General features: G+C 48.7%; 1 protein-coding gene across 46 annotated transcripts in view; it reads left to right on the plus strand.

Moving 5' to 3' along the window:
• Positions 1 to 27,795, plus strand: part of LOC139350434 (CUGBP Elav-like family member 2) — a 182,012-nt gene that overhangs the window by 42,221 nt on the left and 111,996 nt on the right. For 11 of the 46 annotated variants that reach the window (XM_070991805.1, XM_070991806.1, XM_070991809.1 and 8 more), the window contains exon 1: positions 7,927 to 8,698. The exons of 21 other annotated variants lie outside the window; for them this stretch is intronic. In XM_070991805.1, coding sequence (XP_070847906.1) covers positions 8,580 to 8,698 — 119 coding nt within the window. In that variant the 5' untranslated portion in view covers positions 7,927 to 8,579. Of the gene's footprint in view, positions 1 to 7,926; positions 8,699 to 18,655; positions 19,513 to 27,795 lie in introns of those variants that run through there. 14 more of the 46 variants (XM_070991823.1, XM_070991828.1, XM_070991832.1 and 11 more) reach the window with 3 other exon arrangements.

The raw sequence follows: 27,795 nt of genomic DNA on the forward strand, positions 1-27,795 counted from the left end.
AAACACTGCTGGTATGAGAGCAGACTCATCCAAACCACCATTGTCACACACACACACACACACACACACACACACACAGTCAGAGCGGCGTGCCCCAGGGTTTTCTGGGATAGTGGAGTGTTTTCTCTTCCAGCTGATGCTCTCTGAGGTGGGGGGGGGGCTGTCGTGGGTGTGTCTTCTTCACATTCCAGTGCTTTTCCTCAAACAATAACAATATTTATTTCCAACACGTCGTTTGTTTTTACCGCGCGTTCATCCTGATTCTGTCCTCGCTCCGGCTTCAAGAAAGCTCGCCGTCGCCGTGATTAATCATCATCGCGTTAATTCTGAGCTGTTGTGCGTTTAGCGTTCACTGAAGAAGGAAACACTGCTTGTTTTTGTTTATTAAATCATTTCTGCGAGCAGGAAGCCGTCGATAATACGAGCGTGATGCGGAAGAAATGTCTTTAGATTTGCTTCTCAGTTTCATTTACATGCACGTTTCCATATTTGTCTTTTCTTGTGTTCAGGCACCCCTGCGTGTGTGTGTGTGTGTGTGTGTGTGTGTGTGTGTGTGTGTGTGTGTGTGTGTGTGAGATGTTGGGGGAACTCAGTGTGACGTTTTTTTTGTTTTTTTTTATCCCTCTTTTTTTTCTGAGAGGCTCCAGATGGCTGAGAGACAGGTGAGCCAATTAGCGAGTCTCAGTACACGGCAACATCATCACACCGGCGGAGCACGACAGCCAAGCGCACGCACACACACACACACACACACACACACACACACACACACACACACACACACACACACATTCCACGCCGCCGTGGTGTTTAACATTACCGCCATAATGCGCTGATGTGTCTCTCAGTCCATCAATACGCCATCACGAGCCGTCGATGTCGTGGCGGATGTGAAATTGATTTTGCGATATGTAACGACGTTTGGAACGATGACAAATGATCCTCTAATTTTAGCTGATTATCACGACTGCCTGCGACGTACGGTACGGCGGCGTGCGCCTATAGCGTGGCCCGCTATGCGTGTTTCATACGACCCAGAAAACAGGCATAATGGGTAGATTTGAATTGATTTACTTGTGTATTCATTTATTTTCAAGGAGCCAAAAATACTTCGGCGAGCCTCGCTGATGTTCATTATAATTCTAATGAAGTCGAAATCTTCACAAAAGAGGAGAGCGGCAGGAAGACGGCGAGTCTAAACACAACAACAACAATAACAACTTCTATCCCTCCTCCCTTCATCCCTCCTTCTTCCTTTCTACTCCTCTTTCTCCTCTCACGTCATCTCCGTTGCTTCGTTTGCGTGCTGAATGGCAGAATATTGCGCGTAGAAAATGCAGATTTTGCCGTTAATGAGCCATCAGCCGGCGTGGAAGCACCTGACCCCACACACACTCCTCTCCCAGCTCTCATACGCCAACGTTACCTGCACACATATGCATCCATATGAAGCAGCGCACACACACGCACACACTCAGTGCTTATTATTTGGATGGCTCCTGTTTGTTTGTGTATTTTTCTTTTTGTTAAGAGATAATTGAGCAGCCATGACGGCTGCTTTCCCACCTAATGGAAGGGGACAAATTAATCTCCCCGTGCTAATGTCTGCAAATGGAACAGGACCACTCCTGCCACCTCCGTGCTCAACCAGCCCGCTGTGAGTGTTTGAGTGAGTGTTGTCAGGTTGAGGCAGATACATCTGATGATGGATGCGATGCCGCTTGTTTGGTTTAGAAATGCGTCTGTTCTCCTGGGCGTCAGGGAAGAGTGGATGAGGAGTTTTTTGTTTATCGAGCAGAAACCTTGAATTAATTGTCCTTTCGTTGGCGTGGCTTTAAGGTTACCTGTGTGGATCTGTGAGATCACGAGCAGAGCAGTCGTTCAGAGCGTGGTTTAGATGTGCTCACAAACAAAACAACAATGGCGGCCTCTAAAAGGGTTAGCTTAGATGCTAATGTAGCATCAGGTCTCTGTGAACTGGGAGGTTTTCGTCATTGAAAGAAGAGCAAAGAGCAGCAACTAAGAGTTGCTTTCTCCTACTCAGCTTCATTGATGTGATTGGTTGAAGTTAGCTGGTGACAGACAGGCGGTTCATCCAATCACCTGCCAGGTATTTTTGAAAGTGCCTGCCCTTTTTTAAATAGCTTCCATGGACGACCTCTGTGTAACAAACATACCTGAATCTTCGAGTTTTTGGTCCTTAGCACCTGTCATGGAGACATTGTACTGTGTCAGATTAACATTTTTAATTGTTGGTGATTACTTGAAAGAATATCCAGGCTCTTATTTTCCTGGAAATGTCCAGCAAAGGTGAGTGCACCTGCAAATGTCAGAGTCCTCAGACGCACTGATCCGATCTGTGTGTGTGTGTGTGTGTGTGTGTGTGTGTGTGTGTGTGTGTGTGTGTGTGTGTGTGTGTGTGTGTGTGTGTGTGTGTGTGTGTGTGTGTGTGTGTGTGTGCGTCCCTTCTCCATCAGAAATGCCTTCAGTCACAGGAATCTCTGGCCTCCTGTTACCTTACAGAATGACTATGGTATGTAGCTTTCAAATTGAGGAGAAGAACTGGTTTCAGATCAGTTTGGTAGTCAGCAGATTCTCTGAGCTGAGGTGTTAAATCAGCACCGTTCACTGATCAGACTTCAGTCCAGCTGCAGATACAAACACGCTTCTTTTCATATTACAACACAGACCATAAAACAAGATGGCGACATCCTGAGAGCATGAGGAGGAGCTTTGTTTGTTGTATTTGACAGTCGATCAGTCTTTTAAACCAAAAGCCAAATATTCAACTAGTGAAGGTGGTGACTGGCTTATGAGGAGTTGTGATTCGCCCTCAAGGACTTGAGACGTGACACCTCTGCCAAAAAAACATGCACTCTAATGACTAATAAGCAGCAGCAGTGCCTTTGGTCTGTTGGTTGTGACAGTTACTCCGTTCATGTTTGTACATATAAGTAACGTCTGGGAGAGGAAAACCGGGGCGGGAGGCCGGGCGAATGTCATCCTATTTTCCCATCTTAATAGCCGATGATCCGGCAGCCGACCGCCTCCTAAGCCTCTTCCTGTGGATGACCTCCAGGGAAGATTGTGTTGCTGCTGGTGGAGTACAGAGGAGTTGATTACGCGGCAGCGCCGGGGCTTTGTTCTAAGCATATGCCCGTCCTTGGCTTTGGAGGGGGAGCGAAAAAAGAGATAGATGAAGAGGGAGAAAAAGAAGAAGAAGAGGACTCTTATCTCTCCCACGGGGTCTCGCGTCCTCTCAGTCCGGATTGTCTCGGTGACCTTCCGGCCCCGCCCGGTTCATCCCGACCCTCCTCGCTTGTTTACTGTCCCGTAATGACATTGTCAATGGCAACAATGCGTCCGCTTATCGCGAGGTGTCGGCCTCCACAATGGCTGAATGGCGGCGTAATGGAAAGGCGGATTCGTCCCGTTGTCATCTTGAAGTCTTTGGAGGCGCTCTCCTACTTGGCCGTGTGTGCCAGCGAAAGATAAGATTAATTCTTCATATCGCGGGCTGATTGCAGAATCTTGTATCTAATGCAATTTTTATTTCTCACCCCCTCCCTCCCTCCCTTCCCTCCTCTCCCCCTTTCTTTCAAACTGCAGAGTCAAGCTTTTTTTTTTCTTCTCTCTTTGGGGAAAAAAATCTAAATAATTTATCTGTGTTTTGGTACATTTTTTCCCCTCCTGTACTTAGAGGGAGAGTGGAGAGAAATGGAACAGAGACCGACAGGAGGAAAGGCAGATGAGAGTGTTTTTTTTTTTTTTTTGAATGGGATGAACGTGAGCGGCATGCTGAGGAGGGTAAGAAAAGGGAGCGGAGGATGGCAGGAGGGAGGCGGAGGGGTGGAGGGAGCGAACCCTCGCTCGGCTCTCGGCTGGAGAGGGGCCAAAGAGGAGCCTGCAGACTTTGGTAATCCCTCTTTTATTAATGTGAAGCCAAGCTCAGCAGAATGCAGGCTCACAGACATAACAGAGCTGCTCGCAACCGGCTGTCTTTAGGCCCCGCTGTCTGTCTCGTACATGCAGATCTACTTCACTGGCCGACCGGCCGGCTGAGTCCCGCCCCCCCCCAGTTCGCCAGGCCGGTAAGTCGCCAGTCAATTAAAGTTGCGTTCAGGCGTTCAGTCCGCTGAGCTTCCGCCCAGCGAGCCGAGCTCTCCAGTCTTTTGATCCCGCCCGGGTCCTGGCCTCGGCGTTTGGCACAAAAAGCATCCCGCGCCCTCGCCGAGCCCCGCGCGTTACCATGACAACCCCCCTTACATCACTCAGTGCCCCCCACGTAGCCAATGGGCATTGACCTTTCGCTGTCAGAGCGCGTTAGGGAGCGAGAGATCCAGAGACAGAGAGACGGGGAGAGGAGAGAGAGCGAGCGAGGCAGGCGCTCGCCGGAAACAACAAACACAAATAGGTCATTAAATCGTAAACACAATTTAAAAGAGACGGAGGCTGCTCGGTTTGAGCCCTGGCCTCAAGTTACGGCCATGTCAGCGCCGGAGTTTGCGCGAATGACAAAAACAAGATGCTCGTCTTCAAAAGGCATGATGTCACGGCTCGGCGTGGAGGCGAGGGGCCCCCAACGTAGAAAATGTAGAAACGATGGGGCTGAATTTGCAAACCTGGAGCTCCTGGATGCCACCAGTCGCCCCTCGCTGCACCCCTGAGCAGACGCCGCCATATGTCCTCTGTTCTCCAGCAGTAGCCCTTCAACATGGATGCACGTGCAGAGAGCAGGTTTAGAGCGGCAGGCGGACGGAGATGGACCTTCAGAAGACGAATTAAATGCGTAGAAACACCAGTTTTAAAGGCGACTGCAAGCGATCATGAAACAAGTTTGAGTGTTTTTATATATGCTTTTATTCAGCTGCAGAAAATAATGTGTGTCGACTTTATGGAAAACTTTCAGGCTGAAATCTTTTAGATGTTTAGCTCAAACTATTTAGTATGATGTGTTTGTCCCATGGAGTCGAAACTGAGCAGCTGTCCGTGTCGCTGCCTCGCGTGTCAGCAGTTCTTCGGTCAGCGTCTTGTCACGGATGATGATGCGAGGAAACCGCACGCAACTCGCTCTCCTTCACTTCCCCGTCTGACATGTGATTCCAAAGAACAGGGAGAGGCAGAAAGTCTAAAGGGCAAAACACACAGGCTGTGTCACTTAGCATCGCGTCATACGACACGCCGGACGTGCCGCCCGGACGGAGGAAGTAATCAAGGTACAATGGATGGTTTAAGCCAATCTGAGGGGTGGAGGTGATCGAATTGATGCTTTTCATGTGATGTTGTGGGATTACTCGGAAGACTATTAACCTTTCCACGCTGGGAAATAGGACAGAGGCTCCTGATGTCGGTTCGCTGAGGGGTTTTGGGCTTGCAGAGAACACAAAAGGCGAGGCTGCTTTGCTGCATGCTGTACACAGAAATAAATGTGTGTTGACCTGAACAATGATGAGTCCTGCTAAGTCAGTCCAGTGTCACGCCAAAGTGTGGAACAGAGCCGCCAATCCACCTGACGGTCGTGTGCGAGTGTCACGCTTTGCCTCGCCCATGCGGGAAAATGACACGTATGAGTGAAGGTGCGGTACCAGCAGGGGGCGCTAATGACAAAATGTAGTTTAAAGGATGGAAAAGTGCGAGTGCAAAGGATGGATGGGTCAAACACAGGACTTTAACCCAGGAGACCGGGTTAACGTCATAGAGGTAACATATTAAACTCACATAACTGAGTATTAGGACTTATTTTAACCCAAACCGTGATCTTATCCGAAAGCTAACCAACTCGACGTGGTGCCGAAAGCAAAGCAAACTGCTTCCGTGACCAGAAATGTGTCTCAGTGAGCTTTATTTTGGTGGCGTGTTGGCGACGGAGGTGGAAAAGCGGAGTGCAGACGTTGTGATTTTAGGTTTAGGTCTTGACTTCCTGCTGATGTAGAACAAACTGACACAAAAAAGCAGAGTTTAACGCCCCATAATGAACCTGAAGCTGATAAAACAGGTGTTTTTAATGCAGAAACGCAGCCTCGCGCTGCTTTAATAGCCGAATGTTTGCAGAAATATGAGCTATTGTCTGTGTAAATGATAAATCATCAGTCATCACTGTCAACCCTCCAAAATCCAAACATTTGTAGAGCTAAATTGTGTATGTTAATTTGAAAGCGTGGCTCCATTCATCAGCCTACGCTCCGTGTCATTATGCTCTTTACGTCCTGCTTTCACTGTAATAAACAGACAACGACGTGCGATCAGTGGCCGCAGCATCTGCTTGAACCGCGGAAGAGCGCTTCCGCCTTCTGCGGCCCGTTCGCCGCTCTCGCTCGCCGCTTTCCTGTTGACACGCTCGCCACGCGTCAATATTTGTCACCGCTGCGCGCCCGCCACCGGTTCTGGCTGAGACAAAGTGCAATGAGAGGCCGATCCGATTTGAATGGTAAACAACAGAGGCGGAAATGGGTAATTAAGTTAGAAGTTAGCAAAAGTGTCTGCTGCATTTTAATGGCGGTGGCCCGTGCGCGGCGGATAATTTAGGATTTCAACTGCTGTTGTTTTTCAGTGAAATGCAGGTGTTTTGTGAAGACAGACGATTTTGCCCTGTATGCCAAACATTCTAATGAACCTCACGTACAATCCATAATTTTAACTATCCCCCACCTGCCAGCTAGCCACACACACACACACACACACACACACACACACACACACACACACACACAGAGTACACACACACACACACAGAGTACACACACAGAGTACACAAACAGGCATAGGCATAGGACCCACACACGTACACACAATATGCACTAATGAAGCTGTTCTCCTCTCTCTTTTTCGTTCCTGGCTCAGTGAAACATGCATAAATCATAATAAACAGAGAGATGAATTTTTAATCAGCAGCTCCCTGCCTGTGTCTTCAGCCCCAGCCTCCTATGGGGAGGAGACGCTGTGATGTGCCAGGTATATGGAGCAGGATCTGGCAGCGCCTCCTTCGGGAGGGCTCCTCACTGAGACATGCCTGTCTGGGCTGCCTCTTCCCGGGCACGATCTGCTGGACCGGGCCGGCTCTCCGGAGACGAGGCTGGCCCGGCCCGAAGACGCCGTCCGTACCTGCAGGAGGCTTAAGTCCAGACAGGACGGGGCGTCTGAGGAGGAGGAGGCTCGCTAATGTTGTTTCATCGAGGCTGCACAGCTGCGACGGAGCTTTAAATAAAGAGTAGGAGTCAATCACAAAGTCAGCTGTTGGCATTCATCACAATACAGAGCGTTAATAGAATATCTATTTACTCTTCACAACACTCAAAGTTTCATTTTTCACTTTTTATTCTTGTCAGTGTTAATACATTTTGAATTTAGTCGACTTTTATCAGCTGGGGGAAGTGAATAGATGTTACAGTCGTTGTTTTCTCGCCTTTGTAAACTTTATAAACTGCCTGTTTTCCGGAAAGCATTCATTTATGCGTTTTCCTTCTGTGGCGGCCTTTTCTCTGGAGAATGCAGTAGCCTTGGCCAAGCCGTCTGCAATGCTTCGGTGTATACAAAGGGGAAGATCAGAACACTATTTCTCGTTAGCGTCTTCTGATTTCATTGGATTTTAACCAAAAACTATATATATTTATGGAAACTCTGGGATTCATATCAGGATTTATGGACGTTTCCTGTTTCAGGAGCTGATTTTTAGAGGCCCAGAATCTCCAGAAAGCATTGGTTGAGTCTATTTTCCCATGAAAACCTTTTCGTTTGGAGTCACGGCCCGACCGTTTGCTCGGAAAGCTCAGGTGAGAACGGGACACCTGAGCTGGCGACGGCTCGTTCTGAGGTGTGCAACCATTGATGTAGCTGCAAACAGAAGGTCACATTTAGCTGGGAGTGAAGCCAGGGACCGGACGTAATCGTGACTTTGCGATGTGCTCATATCTTTTGAGGTTATTTATAAAAAATCTGAAAATTCAGAGAACGTTTGACTTGATGTTGAACTTGGGCTCCTTCCATCGTTTCAGTGCAGCTTTACTATGATGCACAAGATTTATTTACCTCATTAAAACTTCATAAAAAGCTGCATTAAGTTTGGTTTATTTCCCACTCCGTCTCTGGCTGTACATTTGAAGCCTGCGCCGTGCCAGAAACACGGCGATGATGTGCAGTAAATGTGAGTGGTGGGCATTGCTGGCATGGCGGTGGGCCGGACTGGGCCGGGCCCAGCGGCCTCGCGGGCAGTCCAGAGCTGGACTGGGGCTCGGCTGTTCCAGAGCTGTTGTATTAGACTCAAATAGGCCCACAACATAACAACATGAGCTGAGCTGTCACAAGGGATTACTTCAGCTAGGCGAGCCAGCGGGGTCTCCACTGCTCTGCTGCTCGACCAGAGAGAGAGAGAGTGGAGGGGGTAGAGGAGGAGGGGGGAGGCTTGTTTCCGCGTGAGAGAAAGGGGAACAACGGCAGAGGCTGAGAGGAACAAGGCGAGAGACGGAGAAGCAAAGAGCGGCAGCTTGTTGAACGGCGAGCGGTGAAAACAGGGAAGCGAGGAAGAGGATTGAAGGAGAGGAGGAAGAGAGCGAGCGCAGCCAGAGAAGGTGCATCCGTTCGTAATGTTGGAGCTCTCGTCCGAGCTGGGCTTCGTGGGGAGAGTGTGTGTCGATGCCGCGTGCTGCCCCCCTCCCGCGGCCGCCGGCACAGGATCCACGATGAGCGACGAGCTGCTGCTGAGGTGCACACACACACACACACACACACACCTGCACACACACACACGCTCTGACCCCGATGCTGCGTCCCTCCACCCCTCCTGGGACACCTCCAGCTAAGGCGTGGCATCGTGGCATGCTCGGTCTCACATCAGCGAGGGCTGGGGGTGTTTTCATGTGGACGGGGGGGTTAAACAAAGTGCAGGTGCTGGTTCGCTCCTTCATCTGAGAGGATGTGACATCTGCACGCCTGCTCCTCGCAGGGTTTACTGTGACGCCTCCTACCTGCCGCTCTGTCTCAGTGTTGTTCTTTGATGGCGGGAGATTTCTTCCTGCAACTGTTCGCCCAGTCGAGCGTGACATCCAACGCTTGTACTTCTTTTGTTTTTTCTGTCTCTCTATTCAAACCTCCTGCCGCCGTGTTAGCGGCGTCACGTCCAGGACGAGCAGTTAAAGCCGAAATGTGAGGCTGCGTAAAAGCAGACATCAGCAGCTCTCTGCTTTTAAATGAAATCTCCAGCAGTTCAGTGTCGTTCACCTTTGACATCATCCAGTTTTTTTTTTTATTTATATACAGTATTTATCATACAGTTGTTGTGTTTGCCCTGCAGCTGATTTGCATTTTTGTATTATTCCGCCCACACGCGCATGAATATGCATCGTTTATATTCTTTCCCCTCTCCTTGGTGTCAGGAGTTGTAGTGTCTCGTTGTGCTGGTGCTGATTCTGAAGCTTCTGCTAATAAAATTCAGATCTTTTTTAAATCCTTGAAAACAACCATTTTTCAACCTTTCCTTAAGTGACAAGCAGACTGTTATCTGCTGAATTTAAAGATGCTGGTTCATCTATGTGAGACGGAGCCGAGCTCTGCTGGTGTGAGGGGATTTCAGGCGTTTCCAAACCTGATTTTCCATTATTTCAAGGGTCGTTAAGCATTTTTCAGTCACACTCATTGATTTGTAAACAAAGATTTTCCTTATTTTGTCAAGATTGAAGGACATTGATCCGTGTTTCTATCAGCATTCACAACCAAAGGTGGCAAAGACCTTAAAAAAGAAATTCTTGAGGTTTTTGATTTATGGCATTGATTATTTAAGAGAGATTCATGCAAGGGCCTCCTTATTAAGACCAGAGGTGCCCAGTGGACCGCAGCAGGATCTGACATTTCCAGAAGCACAAACAGGGCCTGACTTTGTGTCTTTGTTATTCTTCATTTCCATTTATTCAGGTCTGTCTCATTTCTTCTGTGTTTTGTACACAAACAGAGGGATGATGGATGAGCGGGGGGGAGGTGGAGGAATGTCTTGTTCTGTGTGTGAAACTGGAGGAGGAGGAGGAGGAAGTGAGGGCGAAGAGGAGCAGTGACAGTAGACAGGTAAACAATGGAGGTAACCAGCTTCTCCTCTCCATCCTTACTGTGCTCCATCTTCCTGAAAATCACAGTTTTACCTGGAGGTGCCGTCACTGATTCCCCACCAGTCGCACTTTGTCTGAACTCCCTTTCTGTTGCATAAAAGATTGAGACAAGCGTTTGCCGCGCACCTGATCATGAAAAACAGTCATGCTGAGGTTGACTTGTTTTGCAATGAGTGAACATATTTCATTGATGTTTGCAGGTAGTAATTTATTGCACCGTAATTTACTGACTGAGTCCGTGAATGCTTCATTGGGTGACAAATGAAACTGCTTTTGAGGCGTGCACTTCATTTGCAATTTCCCGATGAAAAATATGACTTTGAACGGTTTCTGCATCAAGCGCTTGCTCCGAGCGGGAAACACGGGGGAAATTTTCCAGAGGTTTAGCCCGTGTGCGGGGCGGTAGAGTGACTGCGGTCGGGTTGATGTGGCGGCGTACGTCAGAGGGAGAAGCCTTTGTAGTGCAGAGGTAAATACGCAGTGTGCAGCCAGAACGATGGAGCACGATCTGCTTAAAGTGCTGACTTTCAGCTTTGAGGGTGTTCACATCCAGCCTGGGTCACGTTTTAGGACGATGCAGCGGCAGTCAAGGCGGCGAGGTGGTCTTAAGGGCCAAGTGGCTCAAGTCCAATCAGCCACCTTCAATCCACTTCCGAGAAGTGAGGATGGCAGCTGTCCAGGCCTGGCAGAGCGTCACCTGGGACCGCACCAAGTCTCTGCTGATGACACTGTCTGAGGAGGATTTCACACCAAATATTAGATGTGATAAGTTTCTTTTAATTCGTTCACTGTTGATGATGTTAACTGCTGCTCAAACCGCTCATGAGACGTGGATGCAAGCAGTCGTGTCATGTTTGTCGCTCTGCAGGGAGTCTGAGACAAACAGTCCGGTGTCTCCGCCTGAGCCTGGACGCTGTCTTCATCAGGAAAGGACGGTCTGACGGAAAGACACCGTCACGTTCTGCTGCATGTGTGGACATATCATCACTTTTTTCCTGTGAGAGTTGATATTAGCCTTTTGCTCCACCCCTCCACTTCCCTCTTCCTTCCTGTCCTCTGGGCGTGCTGGCCGTTAAACCAAGCGTCCCCTCCCACTCGCCCCACGCATTGTGCCTATCTAATGGCGTGGACGATATTAGTCTCCTATTACAAATGTGAGCGGTCACTGCCTCTCTCTGCCATTAGATGGGTCAGGCAAATGGGCATTAAAATGCCCTCCCCCCCTCCCCCCAACTCACCCAGTCCTCCCCCAGCCTTCTTGAAGCTGCTAAACCAGCCGTCGCAGCCTCAGCGAAGGGAGTGCACCTCGTCTCTGCTACAACGATTTAATCTGCAGAGCACCTTTTCAATCAAAGAGTGTCAGGCAGGGCCGCTCTCAACACGGCTTTAACACAATGCATGGACACACACGTACAGGACGTGGGGGCATGCGGGGGGGGCTCCAGCAAATACTCGCCACACGTGCGCCACATGCCCAGCGCAGATCAATACTCCCAATCATCCAGGTGACAATGGGCGCAGGTTTATCAGCCCCTGATTCGCACCCTGCTATCATCACCTTCACACAATCAAGGGGAGGAGGTGGGGGGGGGGGGGGGGGTGTTGTGGGGGGGTTTGAAGGGAGAGGGTGCATATGTGAAAGAGGAGGGAGGGAACAGAGCATGGGAGCTTGCAGGTACATGAAATGTGTGAATATGTGCGTGAAATGAATTGAAATGGGTGTGAAAGTGCATCTATTTGCGGGCGGATGCATACACACTTCCCTTTGTGTGTGTGTGCGTGTGTATGTGTGTGTGTGTGCATGCATGAGTGTATTTGCAAATGGTTACTTTCCATTGTGTGCGTATCTGTGCGGGCGATGTGTGATCCTCCGTTTTTCTGAACGCGTGTGTGCGCATAGTGTGTGTGTGTGTGTGTGTGTGTGTGCGCGCGTGCGTGTGTGCGTGTGTGTGTGTGTGTGTGTGTGTCAGTTGTTATCAGAATGACACCATCCTGCTCTCTCTCCTGCAGCCCCAGAGGATCAGTGGAGCTGCACCAGTTTCAAATGAAAATAAATGAGAGGCAGTGACCGCTACTGCCTGGGTCCCACTTTAATGAGGAAAAGGAGCAGAGAGGGAGGAGGAGGAGGACAGAGGTGGAGGAAGGAGGGGAGGATGGGCTGGGTGGGGCGAAGGCAGGGGGAGAAATTGGAAAGCGAGGGAGAGATCGGTGGGAGCTGGCGACGAAGGTGCAGAGAGACGAATGGAGAAGGGGGGTTGATGAATGGAGGGCCTCTCTCTGTCACCGATGCGATGGCCAATTACAGTTGGAGCGCGCTCCGGTGCACTGCAGGTGGAGCGTACAGTGTTTTGAGTGGCCGGAGAATATCCCTCCATCCTCCATTTGCATCGAGAGGAGAAATCACTGCAGAGTGCACAACTTAGAGCGGCTTTAGGGGTTTACTGTGCAATTCAGTAGAACTGCATTACTGTCGTGCACCATTGTCGCTCTGAACTGCGCTGAACAAGCGTGCTCCTCTCAGCCTGCGCCAGAGTTAAAACCCTGTATCTCCAAATATGGCGGGTTGTCAGTTCTTAGATAAATTGAAGACGAATATGCTCCATTAAGGATTTTTGCTCTTCTACTACTCCGGCTAATTAAACCCTCTAAAGAGTAATGAAACGCTGCCTTCGCCTCTCACATTTAAAACTCGCCCAAAGTGGTCGAGAGCTGGTCGTCAGCTCCGTGTTAAGGAAGCTCAGCGGCACCCTGACTTGACCTGCTAACAGCATGGAGACTGAAAAGAAGAGTCTCCTTTGACTATGACCCCGACTCCAAAAGAGTTGAGACTGTAAAACAAGAGTGAAACAGGAAGTGACGACTGGCTTAAACTCGACTCCCACAGTAAAACACTGCCCCAACTCTGCTTGATTAGATCCTTAACAATCCCGCAGGATGACCCAAAAAGAAGAAGGTGCAAGTCGTCTTGTTGAGAGCTTGGAGATACGAGGTTTTCCCTGGACAGCAGCGGTATGTTTCTACTCCAGTGCGGCCGAGCGTTGTCCAGTCCAGTCTGGCAGAGACCATTAAAACTAGCAGACAGCAGCACAGTATAGCCGGGAGGCCTCTTCAGGGGCAGATGACATCAAGTGTGTGTGTGTGTGTGTGTGTGTGTGTGTGTGTGTGTGTGTGTGTGTGTGTGTGTGTGTGTGAGTGAGAGAGAGAGAGAGACCTGCACTTTAAGTCATGTTGAGACCACCGGTGCAGGCATTAGTGTGTGAGGGTCAGTGAGCAGGTCAGGAGGTATTTGCTCGACACTGTTGGACTTGATCAGAATGTCCTGTAACGCTGTGTGTGTGTGTGTGTGTGTGTGTGTGTGTGTGTGTAGGTGTGTGCACGTCGTCATGTACATGTGTGTTAGGGCCCCATGGACAGGATGGGCTTTTTTTAATCCATCCAATCAGTCAAAAATCGCACCCTGTTTCTCAGAGTCATAACTCAGTCAGATCACAGACGTCAAACAGACGACGCCGACATCAGCGGGACGTCCTCCGTCTGTGATCACGTGAGCTCAGACGCTCGTCTGGGATTTACGTCCATTGTCAATAAATAATCCATTGAGAAAAGTTGCACCTTTAAGCTTCAGATCTCACACTTCAGTGTCAAAACTGATCTTACGGGGGAGCTGAAGCAGCTTGTTTTCGTCCACTGTGCTTCAGCATATCAACATGCATCAGTGGAGCAGTTGGCCTAATCTTCACAGGACTTTCGATGGTGGTGAAGTACAGACAACAAAGGGCTGAAGGAACCTTTCAGTTCATTGAGAAGCAGGAAAGGTTGCGAGGACTTTGCATGGGCTTTAACTGAAGCTACGCCGCTCAGACACCGCTCGCAGTGCGGTGGTTGAAAGATCCCAGGCTGAAGCCTCGGCTGAGGTCAGGCCTTCCTCTGCAGAGCGGCACGCTCTCTCTGCTCCTTTGCATGCATGTATGACGGAGGCGCTGGTGTAGAGCTGGAGCTGCACCCCGATGCTGCTCCTCAGGTTAAAAGCAGGGGAGAAATTTCACTGCTAATAAAGAAGCTTCTCATCTATCTGCGTGTTGCGTGCGAAGCAGGTCAGCGAACATTTCCAGGCTTCAGCCCCACAGGTGGAGCCGGGAGTCCAGCAGGGACCGGTGACAAAGAGGTGGAGTGAGAGGGAATGAGATGGATGAAAGCATGAAAGTGGAGGAGAGAGGAGGGCAGATTGAGCGGCAGCGAGAGTGATGGAGGGAGTGTTAGAGAGAGATGTGGGTGAGTATCCGTCCACTCCGGCTCTATTTTGGTTTGGTTTTCAGTCTGAGCGTCAGTGCCGGACAGAATAAGAAAGTAAGGAGAGCCGATTGCGACGCCTCCGTCGGCCTTTCATTCAGTGACAGCCTCGTCTGCAAACACGCACACACGTGTCGGGTTGAACACGCGCTGACCAGGATGCGTTTTTTCTGGAGTTTTTGAGCTGCGAGGATGAAGGATAGTGGTCGGGGTCCGTCTGGTTTCAGGCTCCTCACGTGTCCACTTAGGCTCAAACGCAGCTGCTTGCTTTTCTGAATTATTCATGAGCCCTTCATTAAATATTCACGTGTGAAAAGCCGGCGCCATCAGCTACCCACAATCCTCTCCTGTGGGTGAGATGCGAAGGAAGGAGGAAGCACAGAGAGGCCTGGATGAGGGTGTACAGAGTCTGATCGGCAGCATCGCGGCTGCTTTAGGATTCTTTGTTTTAATTCGCTCTGTAAGACCACCTACTTCTGGCCCCGCGTCTTTGTCTCTTTCTGTTTCCTCCCTCCACCCTGTCTCCTCCTCCTCCTCCGCCCTCCCCTCTCCTCCTTTCTAAGTGATCGATTTGTATTGTTCGGGCAGCTGAGCCCCCCTCCAGCCCGAGGTGAGAGAGATGAAGGCGGAGAGAAGACAGAAATAACTAGACAGAGTGAAGAGGCGAGAAAGACAAAAGTAGGAGAGCAAGCGAGGGCAGAGGCAGACCTTGCCACGAGCGGGATCTGGGAGAACACGGGGCCCCCGGGCGAAGAGATGGAGCAATAGGAGAGGTGATGGGTGAGGGTGGGAAAAGAGCAGAACAACAGCAAGAGCAGGGAGAAAATACGGTGCAACACAGTGTCTGATGCGTTCACTGGGTCTGACCGCTGACCCTGAGCGCGATGCAGGCTCAAGCACGCGGCTCGTCCAGGCGATGAAAAGCTGCTTTACGGTACTGTACCGTAAAATACGGCGGCCTGCTCGCGTCTAAAAGAAGACGCCAGCGAGGAGCAGGTGATGTCTGGGAGTTTGGTGAAATCTCGTCTGGGAAAGTTGGCATTGAAGCAAGATTTGAAGTTTTGAGGGGGCTGAGCAGATGTGTCGTTATGTTCCACCACCTGCCAGACTTCTGCACCCAAACACAGGGTTTCATCTTTTTCATTTTAGACTGAGAGTTTAACCAAAGTCTGCAGCCGGGCTTAATTATTAGAGCCGCTTTCCACCTTTTCATAGTTTAACTGTCGTGACTGTGATGGCAGCCTGTTTTTAACTCTAACTAACAAATTATCAAGATGAGATTCAGCAAAGATCAACGGAAACACATCCGGGAGCAGATAATCTGATTCTTTAATGAAATGCATCCTGTCATTTATCACATTGACCAGTGAAAAAGTGATTAGATAGCGAAGTGATTGACAAAAATGAATCAACATCTTGCTGATAAACGATTTAAGATATTGACATTTTGTTGTCTCAGACTCTCAAGTCTGTTATTTGCTGCTTCTCTCTGCTTTATATCATTTTGAATTGAATATATTTGGGCTGTTGGTCGGACAAAATGAGACATTTTCGCTCGTTTCTGATATTTTCTAAACTAAATGTTTAACTCTATGTACCAGTCAGCATCCTGTCTTCATGGACTAGCTTTGTCTTTCCACGCTCGTGCAGCTCTAAGCTTCACCTGAGCGTGAATCCACTGACGGCGCTGAAAGGAACATCAGGCTCGTTCTGTCGCCGTGGTTCTCTCTCAGAGACCAACATGTTCCCGTTCTCATTCATGCAGCGGGCCATTCAGTTCCAGTTCAGTGTCAGTAAGCATCCCAAGGTCCAGGGCTCGAGCCTGGGCCTTCATTATCAATGTATGCTCCATTGTCGCGCGGAGGGCACGATGTGAGGGTTTGTCCTCCGTAGACCTGCCTGTTAACGGCTGTTCAGGGTCACGCTGTTACGGAAGAAATGTGAAGCATGTCTTCTGTGGGTTGAAGGAGGCCAGTAAAAGTCATCGTTTCCAGCTGAAATACTCAATTTCTCCATTCAGTAATCTGGAGTTTTATAAGAGTGAATCAAATGATGCCCTTCTCCTGGACGTGCACACATGCTAGCAAACACATATATTAAACACAGTGCTCAACAGCTGCAACACAAATTGCGTATTAAAACAAGGCAGCTTTCCTCTTGTAAGCTGTCGGTCTCACGCGGCGACGTTGAGGATTGTTCATGTTTTATTAATGGATGGATGCGTTTTGTTTGGCGAGCAGGAGGGAAGGATTTGTTTGGAATTTGAGGCAAATGAGGAAATGTGATTGCGTGATTGTTTAGCAGACGTACAGGAGAACGTGCGTCCCGGGCCGCTCGCCTTTCCGGCGCGGCGGCTGACGCGCCCGCACGAGGCGAGACAGGTGTTCGTAAGCCTTTGGCAAACACAGCGCCGCGCACACACACGCAGTCCCCCGCCAATCCTCCCATCATCCCCGGCGTTATTCAATGATTATCATTAGGAGGCGTGATGTGGTTGAATTGACCGCGTTCATCTTCGTGTTTGAATGCTTAAATTGCAGTTTGGAGGTTGTCCTGACGTGTCCTGATATCAGTCTCTAACGGTCCAGATTGTAAAACTGCAGCTCAGTGGAGGCATGTCGACAGCTTCTGCTTCAGTCCTCCACATTTCAAGAACAAGAACACACTGTCGACCTTCTTCATAGGAACTATTTCTTCATCAGAAAGCAGCTTCAGTGAAAGCTATTAACACAGAGCTCTGTGGATTTTCCAAGGTAACAGCGACACGGTTTCCGGAAAGGCAAATGGCTGCTGAAAGGTAGTTTTTCAATGCTTTGAGCGCCACAGTTCACCTCCATTGTGCGGTGGCGGAGGCAGAAATCTTCGACTGGTTTCTCAAAAGCTGCACGTTCAAATAAAACCATTTGCATGAGATTCCATAAGAGTGCATTTTAATTTGGGTGGATTCTAACATGGCTGCAACATCTGATGTGCTATTTAGACAAGGAAGAAGGAGATAAGACGAGGCGGCGCATCCAAAATCCGCTGGAAGGAAGCAGGGGAATCGCAGGCGCTCAGATTATTCTGATGTCTTCTTTTAGTGTCACCTTGTGTGACGCTGCTGTCACTTCATAAACATGCTGGATTTGAGTTATGAGGCAGCATCTGAAACAACAGCCACGAGCATCAGTTCAGGCCTGGAAACAGGAAACCCTGCGACGGGGACGCGGCCCGTTATGATGCAGCAGTTGGTTAAATAATGTCCTGCGCAAACCCTCGTTCTGTGAGGGGTCGAGCGCGGTGAGACGAGCAGCATCGTCCCCACTCCTGGGACCCTTCGAGCCCTGAGGCGCTGATGCAGGATCAGCCTTCCCATCCGTGCTCTGACCCCGGTCCTTGCAAGTAAACATGCAAGCTGACCCAGGAGCAGAGCCGCGGGCCAAGTCCCACCCACGCCATACACTTGCCCTGCTGTATGTGTGCACACTGAGCACATTTTTTTTCCCATTGACCCAGATACTCATATTCTTCCCCCAGAGAGCCGCCTCTCTCACTCTAAGAGAGGCTCATTATTTTACTGGAGTGCCTCCCCTCTTTTCTCCGAGGAGGGAGGAAGTGGGGCAACCTGGTAGACGTGCTGCACAGGGGTGCGTTCAAGCCCACTCCGGTTCCACGGGGAGGCATACGGGATCCACACAATTAACGCGCCGTAAAATAGAGTCAGCAAGTTTGCAGCAAATTATGGGCCGGTTCATTATTACCGCGCTACCCCCACATGTAATTGCACCTCTCCAAATTTGGCCAACTCATTTGGTTGTAAATCACCTAACCGGCCATGCTTTCATTAAGTCACCACACTGAAGCGTGTGTGATGTTCTCCTCCAACAGGCTGCAGCTCGTATGCTCTGAATCATGATGTGTGCCATGCATTTACTGAGCGTTCAGGCCAAAAAGCATTAAAAAAACTCAAGGGGGTGCGTCGGTGTGGGTGGTATCTGTGAGATAATGAAATATGATCCAGGAAAGCAGGTTGGAATAATGATGCATGAGTCTGAAGGTTTATCAGACGTCCAAAAACTGCATGGCGGTTTGTGTTTTACAGCTCAGCAGACATGTTACAAAGACCAGGAACCAGCGCTCAGCAGCGCATCAACACAGTGGCCACATTGAAATGAATGACAGGCCTCTATTCAGGAGCATCATGTCAGCAGCTGCACTTACGAGACAATAAGATCCTGCACGTCGTCGCTGCCTCTCATTATAGTTTTAGCAACTTTAAGGGAAATCTCTCAAGCATCCTGTTTGTGATGCGCAAATTAGTATTAAAGGTTAATGACAAAGGTACCCGTGTCCTCAAAATTAAATATTTCCCAGAAGATGTTTGTCTGATGAAAAAAACAAAAAAAGGATGCTTAGTAGTTAATCTATCTTGACATTTAGAAACCTATGGCTAATTATATCCAGTGGTTAAAGGATGCGTGTTGAATAAGAATCTGTTGTGGTGAAGAACATCTAAATGATTTAAGCCGCCTCCTGCTTTAAATGCTAATGCGTCCTAATGCGTGGAGATGGAGCACATCTGGCCGTAATGACGCCTAATGGTTAAAGACATGCACCGGTTAAAGACGTCTGTGGCTGAGGAGACCTAATAGTTAAAGATCAGCTGCAGCGTTATGCGCCACGCCTCCCAGACTCGGCACCTGGTTCTCCAACAGTCCGTCAGTTGCGCCGTTGCAGAGCGGATTTCCAGACAGGACCGGCGGAAGAAAAGCAGGAGAAAGAAGCGAATGGGGGAGTGGGAGAGGAGAATGTGACAACTGCTGGATGCGGACAGAGTGTGTGCGGCTGGCTACAACCGCCTTTGGGGAGGCCTCGGCTCTTGCACCTGTCCCTCTCCGTCTCCGCGGCCAGGCGCAGTTTGGGCGAGAGCGACGCGCCTTTATTTATCAGGCAGGGCGCACAGCGGCGGAGGCGCACACACACACACACACACACACACACACACACACATACACACACACACACTCACACACGCTACTGTACGCACATATACACAGGGCAGGCAGGCAGGCAACATGACTTCATCCTACAATCTGGATTTTCTGCCCGATATGATGGTGGAGAGCCGCCTGCTTGTTCCCGGAGACAGAATGTGAGTTATTCGCATCTCTTCCTCTTTCTCGCTTTGATTTTTTTCTTTACTCCTCCTGAAAAAAGCAGCTGTCCGATGTGGAAATGTTGCTCCGCTGCTGGATATGTGACTGGAATCGGGGTCACAATTAACGCTGCAGCCGGCATGACTGTATGTGTGTGTTATTGTGTTAGTTATGGCTTGTTGTTGTTAATATCCGTCGATAAATTGTGCGGGGATCGCAGGAGCGCCCGGGGCTGTTATCAGCTACAGACAGGATGGTGATGAATGAACGCCATTATGGGGACTTAATGCTACCGCCGTGAATAAACCTTGTCTTTATGAAGCTGTATCATCTGCTGCATGTCGTCAAATTGTTGCGAGGTTTTAGACTCCGAGCGCATTTCGAGCATCGGCTTCCCACCTCGCTCCGCGGAGCAGAGGAGGGGAAGTTGCTTTGATTTGCGGCAGCCGCCCTGATTTCTCCGGGTCTTGCCGGGCTGGAGACGCCGGGCTCGGGACCGTGCAGCCGGCGGTGGGAGCGCACCGCGCCGAGACGCATAAAGACCGCGGAGTCGGTCTCTCCGTCCTCTCCGCTGGGTGGGAAAGCGCGAGGCTGGACGACGGGAGTCACATGAGACTGATTTCACTCAGCCATCGGGAAGCGTTTGCAGAAAAAACACAGTGAATAGCGGAGGAGAAGCAGCACAGAGGCTGTTTTGAGAGCACGCAGGAATGCATGGGTGACTGCTATCCCGTGTGTCTCAATTGGATTTGCCGTGATTCAGTTAAAAGTCTCGCGCGGGGACAAAGGGAGGTTTTCATCCCGACATCACGGTCATGCGTTTTTTTTTTTTTTTCCACAGTGCATGTCCCACTTACGTCCCCTCAGCTCACAGCGCCGAGTTGCTGATGGATCATGCTCTTCTTTTCCCTGCAGACGATGCACAGTTCCTCCTTTCATCTCATGATGAAGGTCTGCTCTTTCTTTCAGCGTGTGTTCGCATGATGCGCTTAACTTCTGGTGACTCACGAGGAGAAAGAATAGAGCAAACGTATTGAAGTGTGAATATGGTGTGTGTGTGTGTGTGTGTGTGTGTGTGTGTGTGTGTGTGTGTGTGTGTGTGTGTGTGTGTGTGTGTGTGTGTGTGTGGGAGGCATTATGAAAAACACATTCAGCAGACTCATTATGCAGGACATTTAAGGATACTGTACAAATACCCCAAAACTTCTAAAATGAAGCAGCAGCTGGAGATGGACGCGTTTCCACAGGCCATAAAATACTGTGTTTTCACTGCGAACTCACCACGAAATGCTAAAGAAATACTGCATTTAAACCACAGACGTGTGGATAAAGACACTTGAAGACTACATATATTGTTAGTCGCCACGAGAGTATTATTTAAATATTTTAGACAAACTGTTTTCTTTTCATGAATATCATAGGAAGAGCCGTGTCATCGTTAGCTAGCCTATAAAAATCCCATATAGACCATTTAGGGACAGTAAAACCACAGTTTTGTACTTCAAGCTAACTACAATTCACTATAAGAATATCATATAAAGATCATGATAATACAGGACAGTACAGCAGCTGTGCTTATAGACTGAGTGTTACAGATGCAGTATGAATCATTATTATAAACAAGGCGCAGACGTACTCTGAGTCACTGTGAGATTATTATGGGAATATCACGTCTTCCTTACAGTATCACCATAAACTCGCTGTGAAGAAGCGCAGAGATGCTCTGCGTCCGCAGCCTGTGGACTGTCCTCTTCATAAGGAGGCAAACAAAAGCAGGGTGGGAGCCGCTGCTCTTCATCATCATGGCCATATTACAGAATTATACCGCAGGAGATCAAAAATAACAAGCGCTTCATGTTGGAAAACCAGAATCACTCACATTCTCGTTTCCACCACCATGATGTAAGACCGGGGCGCGCACTTCACCCCGCAGAGCCTCCCTGCATTGACTCTCCATGTAGTCTATTACCCAGATGCTCCCGTGATGAGACGGCCTTCTCATTAATCAGTGTCATCGCCTCTGACGGCGTGGGCCCCGTGTACGGCCGGCGGGGGTGGACGAGGAAGCCATCATACTTCCAGCCGCACTTCTCTTTCTCCCTCTGATGTGTCTTGCATCACCGGTTGCGGGTGTATCTGCCCCGCAGTGAGGGATTTATGAATTATGTGTGTCACCGGCATTAGACAGGCCTATCTGTGCCCTCTTACCCAGCCGGTGAGGAGGCGGACAGGTTGAACCAGATAGAGCTTATGGAGATGACACTTTGTATTTACGCGAACACGCCTCTTGAGCCGGGCTATTTAGCTCGCGAGAGGCACTCTGGGTGATCTTTTGACTCAGTCGACGTGTTTAACGGCACTATTTTCCAGTCGTGATGTGAAAATTTGCATTCGCTCCCTTCCCTGCCATACGTTATTGAAATTCTCTCCCTTCCCGATCCCTGACGAGTCTGTTTAGGTCCGGAATTAGCTGCCTTCCCTTTCCAGGCCTCGCCGCTTCCTGTAGCGACTCCCCCGTTTGACACTGACAGCCCCTGACAACATCAGACTTGACAAATATTAGCTGAGATCATTTGAGAACTAAGTGGAACTAACAGTGTAATCTCTCTCCATCCAGTCCTATCAGGCCTGGAAACATGAAGAGGGGGTAAAGTGAGAGGATCAGGAAAAATGGAGCAGGACCTCTGCCCTTTGCTTTCCTCTGCAGCTTCAACCCCCGAAGCCTAGACTGGGGTCGCTCTCTGGGAAATATGTGACCCCCTCACCTCCTCCGACTCCATGTTGAATCCCCATCTGGTACCAAATCATACGCGTCTTCAGGGTCTGTCCAATGACTGAATGTGTAGCCCAAATTCAAGTATTAAGCTCAGCAGTTTGCTAACTTTAACAAAGACATGTCTGCAGAAGAAGACACAAAAACGCCACTTTCTCACCAGTTGTGCACACAGCCCACCACCTGCAGACCGCCCACTGCTGCGTTCAGATGTAAAACTGAATGCTGGCTCTCTTTACTGAACCCCTGCAAGCCTGAAAGAACACAAATCATGAGAGCAACAGCTGAAAGGGTCCTGTGACAAACAGCATATGGGTTCTCATGGGAAACGTATATGTGTGTTTAGCTTGAGAGGGTGGGATGGCCGGACCTGGAGGTTTGGGCGGAGGCGCAAGAGGAGGCTCGTCTACCACCACCGCCGAGTTTTAAATCTACTTCAATTTTAATTTTTTAAGCACGAACCGCGTGTTGCACTCATCAAATCTTCTGAAAATCCACCGAAAGATTCACGAAAATGAGTCACTTCTGGAAGCTTTACAAATGCCACTTTGGAGAAAGTTGTAATCTGGTGATCGCAAGAGTTGCAAAATCAGGCGTCCCCTGCAGGATTTCAGCGAAGAGACACGGTCAGGTTGGAAGAGGATTTGCAGATTTTTACCGCTTAATGTGTGTCTAAAATGATGTTTTTCATAACGAGCCCTGGCTTCACAAAAAGCCCACTTCCAAAAAGAGAGGTGGCAAATACGTGAACGCTTCCAGGAATTTTCCCCCTGATTCTGACGTCTCAGGCGGTCCTCAGTCCAAAGCTCTATTTTCCATAAAAGCCACAATAAACACCAGTATCCTCGTGGTTGTGATGCAGGTCAGTCCAGGTTAAGAGCTTCATTCAATCAATTATACACTGATCAACAAGTAATCAAACAAAACTGCATCTTAATCATTATTTAAAAGGCAGATAACAGTTTCTGGCTGATTCATAGCCGATACAGATGATCTGACCAATATATGAGATGAATGAATATGTGAAGTGAGGAGGAAGCAGAGATGAGAGGAGGGTGAAAATTGACATGGGCAGACTGGGAGAGGAGCTTTACGGGGGGGGGTGGAAGAGGGAAAGAGGGAGGGGGAGTGATGGTTTGACAGCGTATGACTCCCTGGACAGCTGGTCGGATTTGAATTGTGTCTTATCTGATGTGGAGATTAAGAGAAAGTGCCAGGAAAAAAGAATCGGTAGTGGTCGTGGTGGTTTTATCTTCCTCCCAAGCAGCAGACAGAGGCCTCTTCATCCTCTATTGTGAGCATCACACACACACACACACACACACACACATAGAGGAATGAGGTGAAATGCATCAGCAGAAGCAGAAGAAGAAGAAGAAGAAGAGGGCCTCCGTCATTTCTGTTACGACTGTTTTTGTTCGTAATGTTGTTATTTAGGCGGGAAACACGTACAGTACGCGTGATGTATGATGTGATGGAGTCGTCTTCACGCATCGCCGGCTGCAGCGTTGTTTCATGTCGTTTTCTCTCGACGTCTGCGTGTGTGTATGTGTGTTGTCATAATGATGAATGTCTTCGCTCTGCTGGGGCTCAGGAGCAGTTGTCTGTGGCTGACACCGCCGTGTGTAGGTGGTGATGTATCGCGACCGTGTGTCTGAGGTCTCGCCGTGGATGTGTGTGTGCGGCGGGGGCGTGGTTGCGCATGAGCAGGTGTGTGTGGATGGATGCACGACGGGATCAACAGGCATCTATGTATGTCATGACTGCATGGAGAGGTGCAGGTGTGTGTGTGGGCCTTCAGTTTTACTTCCTGTGTCTGTGCGTGTGTGTGTGCTCTGCACGGCAACAACACACGGCTGTCACACTGAAAATCACCTCATTCAAAATGACTATAAACTTTATTGAAATTTGACAGCAAAGAGTCACAAAGCACCATCCAAATTAGAGAAAGCTATAGTGTTAGCTGTTGACTGTTAGCTGAAGCTAGCAAGCTAGCTAGTTTGCTACTGCAGTAATAAGAACTTTACCTAGCATGCTAAGCTAACCTCTGGAGCTGTCATCACTTTCTCGTCAAGCTAGCCTCTGTTCAGCTAGCATCTGGCTAGCTAAACAGGTTGTCAGCCTCAGCTAAAAAGCTAACCTGCTGCTGAAATAAGTAACAGTCATGAGTTTGTTAGCATTCACTGCAGGTCCCATGTAGCCTCGCAGTGTTTCTAGTGGCATATCTTGCTAAATGCTAACAAAATGTTTTGTGCTGTTTCTTGGTTTAAATGACCAGGTGAACATCTACTTGCTCAGCAGCAGAAATCCATTTAACTCAGAATATTTACAGAAAATTGCAACAAGATACCCTGTAAGAGCTGCAGCAGGTGGATGCTAACAAAATAATTAATTCATTCATTTTTCATAAAATTTCACTCCTCAGCACAGAGGTGGATACACGTTTGGCTTATAATAAGGACATAAAACCTCAGGAATGTGTTTAAGCTTTTCAGGAAGTGGGAATTAAAACCAGCTTTGAGTAAACTGAGTTTTACAGCAGATGCTAGCTGACCAGAGGCTAGCTAACAAGCGCAGCCATGCATGAATCTGATCTGCAGACTGTGACACACCGGCAGATGTGACAGTGACGGTGCAGAAAGTGCTGCTTTTGTGTTGATTTGATGACGCCTGTTAAACACGCCGGTGTGTTTATTGCACTGAATTTGCGCCTGAACATGTGTTTTGCTTATTCTACATGTGTTTTTGAGCGTGTGCAGCCTCCACACGCTGATGATCTCACGATTGTCTCATTACTCTTTTCTGTCAGCGGTGCGTTCAAGGTCTGCAGAACTTTTCACATCCCTCCCTTGTCTCTACTCTTTGCTACTTTCCATTTTCTTAATGTTTTACTGATTAATTGATTTGGCTCCTCAGGAACGGTTAGCTTAGCGTTAGCTTCTCCGTCCATCTCCCTCGATTCCTGTTTCCACAGTGCGTTTTTTACATTTGTCTCCAGCTCTTTGGTTTGCTTATTCAAGTCAAGTACACGTTCAAACAGCACACAAAGACGCACGCACGCTTTCACACACGTTACCTCATGAACTGAGCTGTGCAAAGAGAGTATTTTGTGTGCAATTGTATGTGTGAGTAAGACAGCGTTGTGTGTGCGCGCCAGTCTTCTGTTTTCTGAGGGGAGTATTTCATCACTTGGCCTTGAAACGAATGAAGCATGCACATACTTTCAGTGCTGCATACACACATCGCCACCCACATAAATACGCAGAATACACATCACGTGACGTGCACACACACACACACAGACACACACACACACTCGGGCAAACACAAACACAGGCCCACCGTTATTCACATCATGTCCCTGGGCTGTAGTGATGGGCAGAAAAATAACTGAATCCTCAGAGACTAAGAGAACACAATGATGATCTCTCTTCCCCTCTTGGTTTATGTATATCTCTCCTCTGCACCTCCCCTTCCTCCCTCTGTCTCTTTCCCTCCTTCCTCTGCTTCCTTTCTTTCCTCTCATTCTCAACAGTCAGCCATTGCATTTGTACTGTGCCGCGGCATTACTCTGCCTTGCCAGAGGGAGAGCTTACCTCATGCATGTCTCAGTAGATTTTTTCTACCCCTTCTTCCCCCATCCCTCGCTTTATCCCTCTTTGGCCTGTATCTTCCTCTCTTTCTCTCTGCACTCCCACTCTCTCCCTCTTTCTCCATTCAAGCGTGCTAAATGCTTTACCTCTGTCAACTCTTGAGTCTGAGAGGAGCTCATTATTGTGGAGAAGGAGAGGAATTTGGATTAGGAGCAACATTCGTGGACTGAGGCTCTTGTTCAGCTAAAAGAGCCATCAGAATTACAGAGAGGGATAGACTTACCTGCATTAGTTGGTGGTATTATTCACTAGTCGCCAGGGTTGAGGGTTTTACTGTGATTTTAAATTATTACTTCCCAGAAATATATTGTGCTTCTCCAGTGATTTCTGGCTATAAATAAAGTTTGATTTTAAACAGCAGGATGGACAATTCATTCTCAGTTATTATTGTCTTCCTTTGATGTTTTTCTTTGATATGCGTTAGATTAGGTGGTAATTAACTCAACAGTTCCTCTTTAAAGTGTCTTTGAGAGGCATTGTTTGCTGGTATATGGACACCTTCACAGCCATGGCTTTAGGTTATTGTTGCATCGCATGGAGCCATTTTCACGCATTGTTTTGGCGGTTCAGGAGCATTTTTATTGGCTGTTTCGTTGCTACATTAAGGGAATAAATGCTAAAAATGATGTGCCTGTTGGGTCATCAAAGTGTCTGAAAACACTCCCATCGCACCCTTGCAACATCTGAACTGGGGGGGCCGCATCAGACAACAAACCACCAATCACGCCTTTTGTTTGCGGTTTCTCCAACTTGACACGAGCTTGATGCACATAGTTTGATGTGGAGATAAACTGAGAAAAAATTGTCTTCATGGGTCGCTCTTCGCTCTGCACCGTCACTGTGAGGGTGGAGGCCTGCATGTGGGACACTAACCCTGGGACACCTGCACAGATTCTTTTTACAGATTTTAGACTCCGCTTTTTCTTATTTAAAAGAAATTGTGCCATTTCAGCTCGAAACGTAAGTGGAGCAGCAGAAAGCTGATGGAGCTGTGGGGCTGTAATATCGGCTTTTCAGGGTCAGGCTGCTGCGTTTACTTGTGAAGGTTGCTTGTTTCAGTACATGCAGTGTTCTTCAGTGTGTACACACATCCTGGCTCCTTCCTGAAACGCTGGCATCCTTATTCCTGATATTAAACTCTACTAATCACCTCTGACCTTCAAACTTTCCTCTTATGCAAAACGCACACACTGGGCTCCTAAACGGGGTTGCTGGGCTGGTTAGCTTGCATGAGTGCAACTGTTGGACCGCATGAGAGGCGGCCCGGTGACATTAGACAGCACAGAAACTTCAAGGCTCCGATCAGATGGTGGTGAAAGGTCAGTGAAAGGGCAGTGCCACCTGCCATCAGCGTGCAGAGCAGCTCTCGAGCTACAAATCAAACCGCGGTTTTCATTCCAGGCACTTCAGCAGCTGCTCTGGCTTTTTAAAGAGATAATCCTCCTCGTCCTTATTGTTCGACTCTGTCTTTGGTGCTAATTGGCTGGTTTTTCGTGGCATCTCTCGCTCTTCAAACAGGCAGCGTGACTCATTCTGTAAAGTCCTTTCTCTTGGATTCACAGCTCAGGTTCAGCTCGGTGGCGCTCGTTTCTGTGTTTGTTCGTCCACATCCATGATCGTCATCCACAAGGCAGCCCGGTGAATCACATCACTGTGCAAGCAAAACTGTAATTTTCAGGCAGGTGATCATCTCTTTAATGTCTTCCAATGCTGGCAGTGTAGGAGGTGTTTGAAGTGGAAACCTGCAGGCTCTTGGGCCTGGATGGCGCTTGGTCATCTCCATGATAGTTTATGGGAGAGAAAAAGATTTTTGATGGGGTCAAGCTGTCCATTAATGTGCCATTTCTTCCATG

Source organism: Chaetodon trifascialis, chromosome 22, assembly GCF_039877785.1.
Source record: "Chaetodon trifascialis isolate fChaTrf1 chromosome 22, fChaTrf1.hap1, whole genome shotgun sequence".
NCBI classification, from domain to species: Eukaryota; Metazoa; Chordata; class Actinopteri; order Chaetodontiformes; family Chaetodontidae; genus Chaetodon; species Chaetodon trifascialis.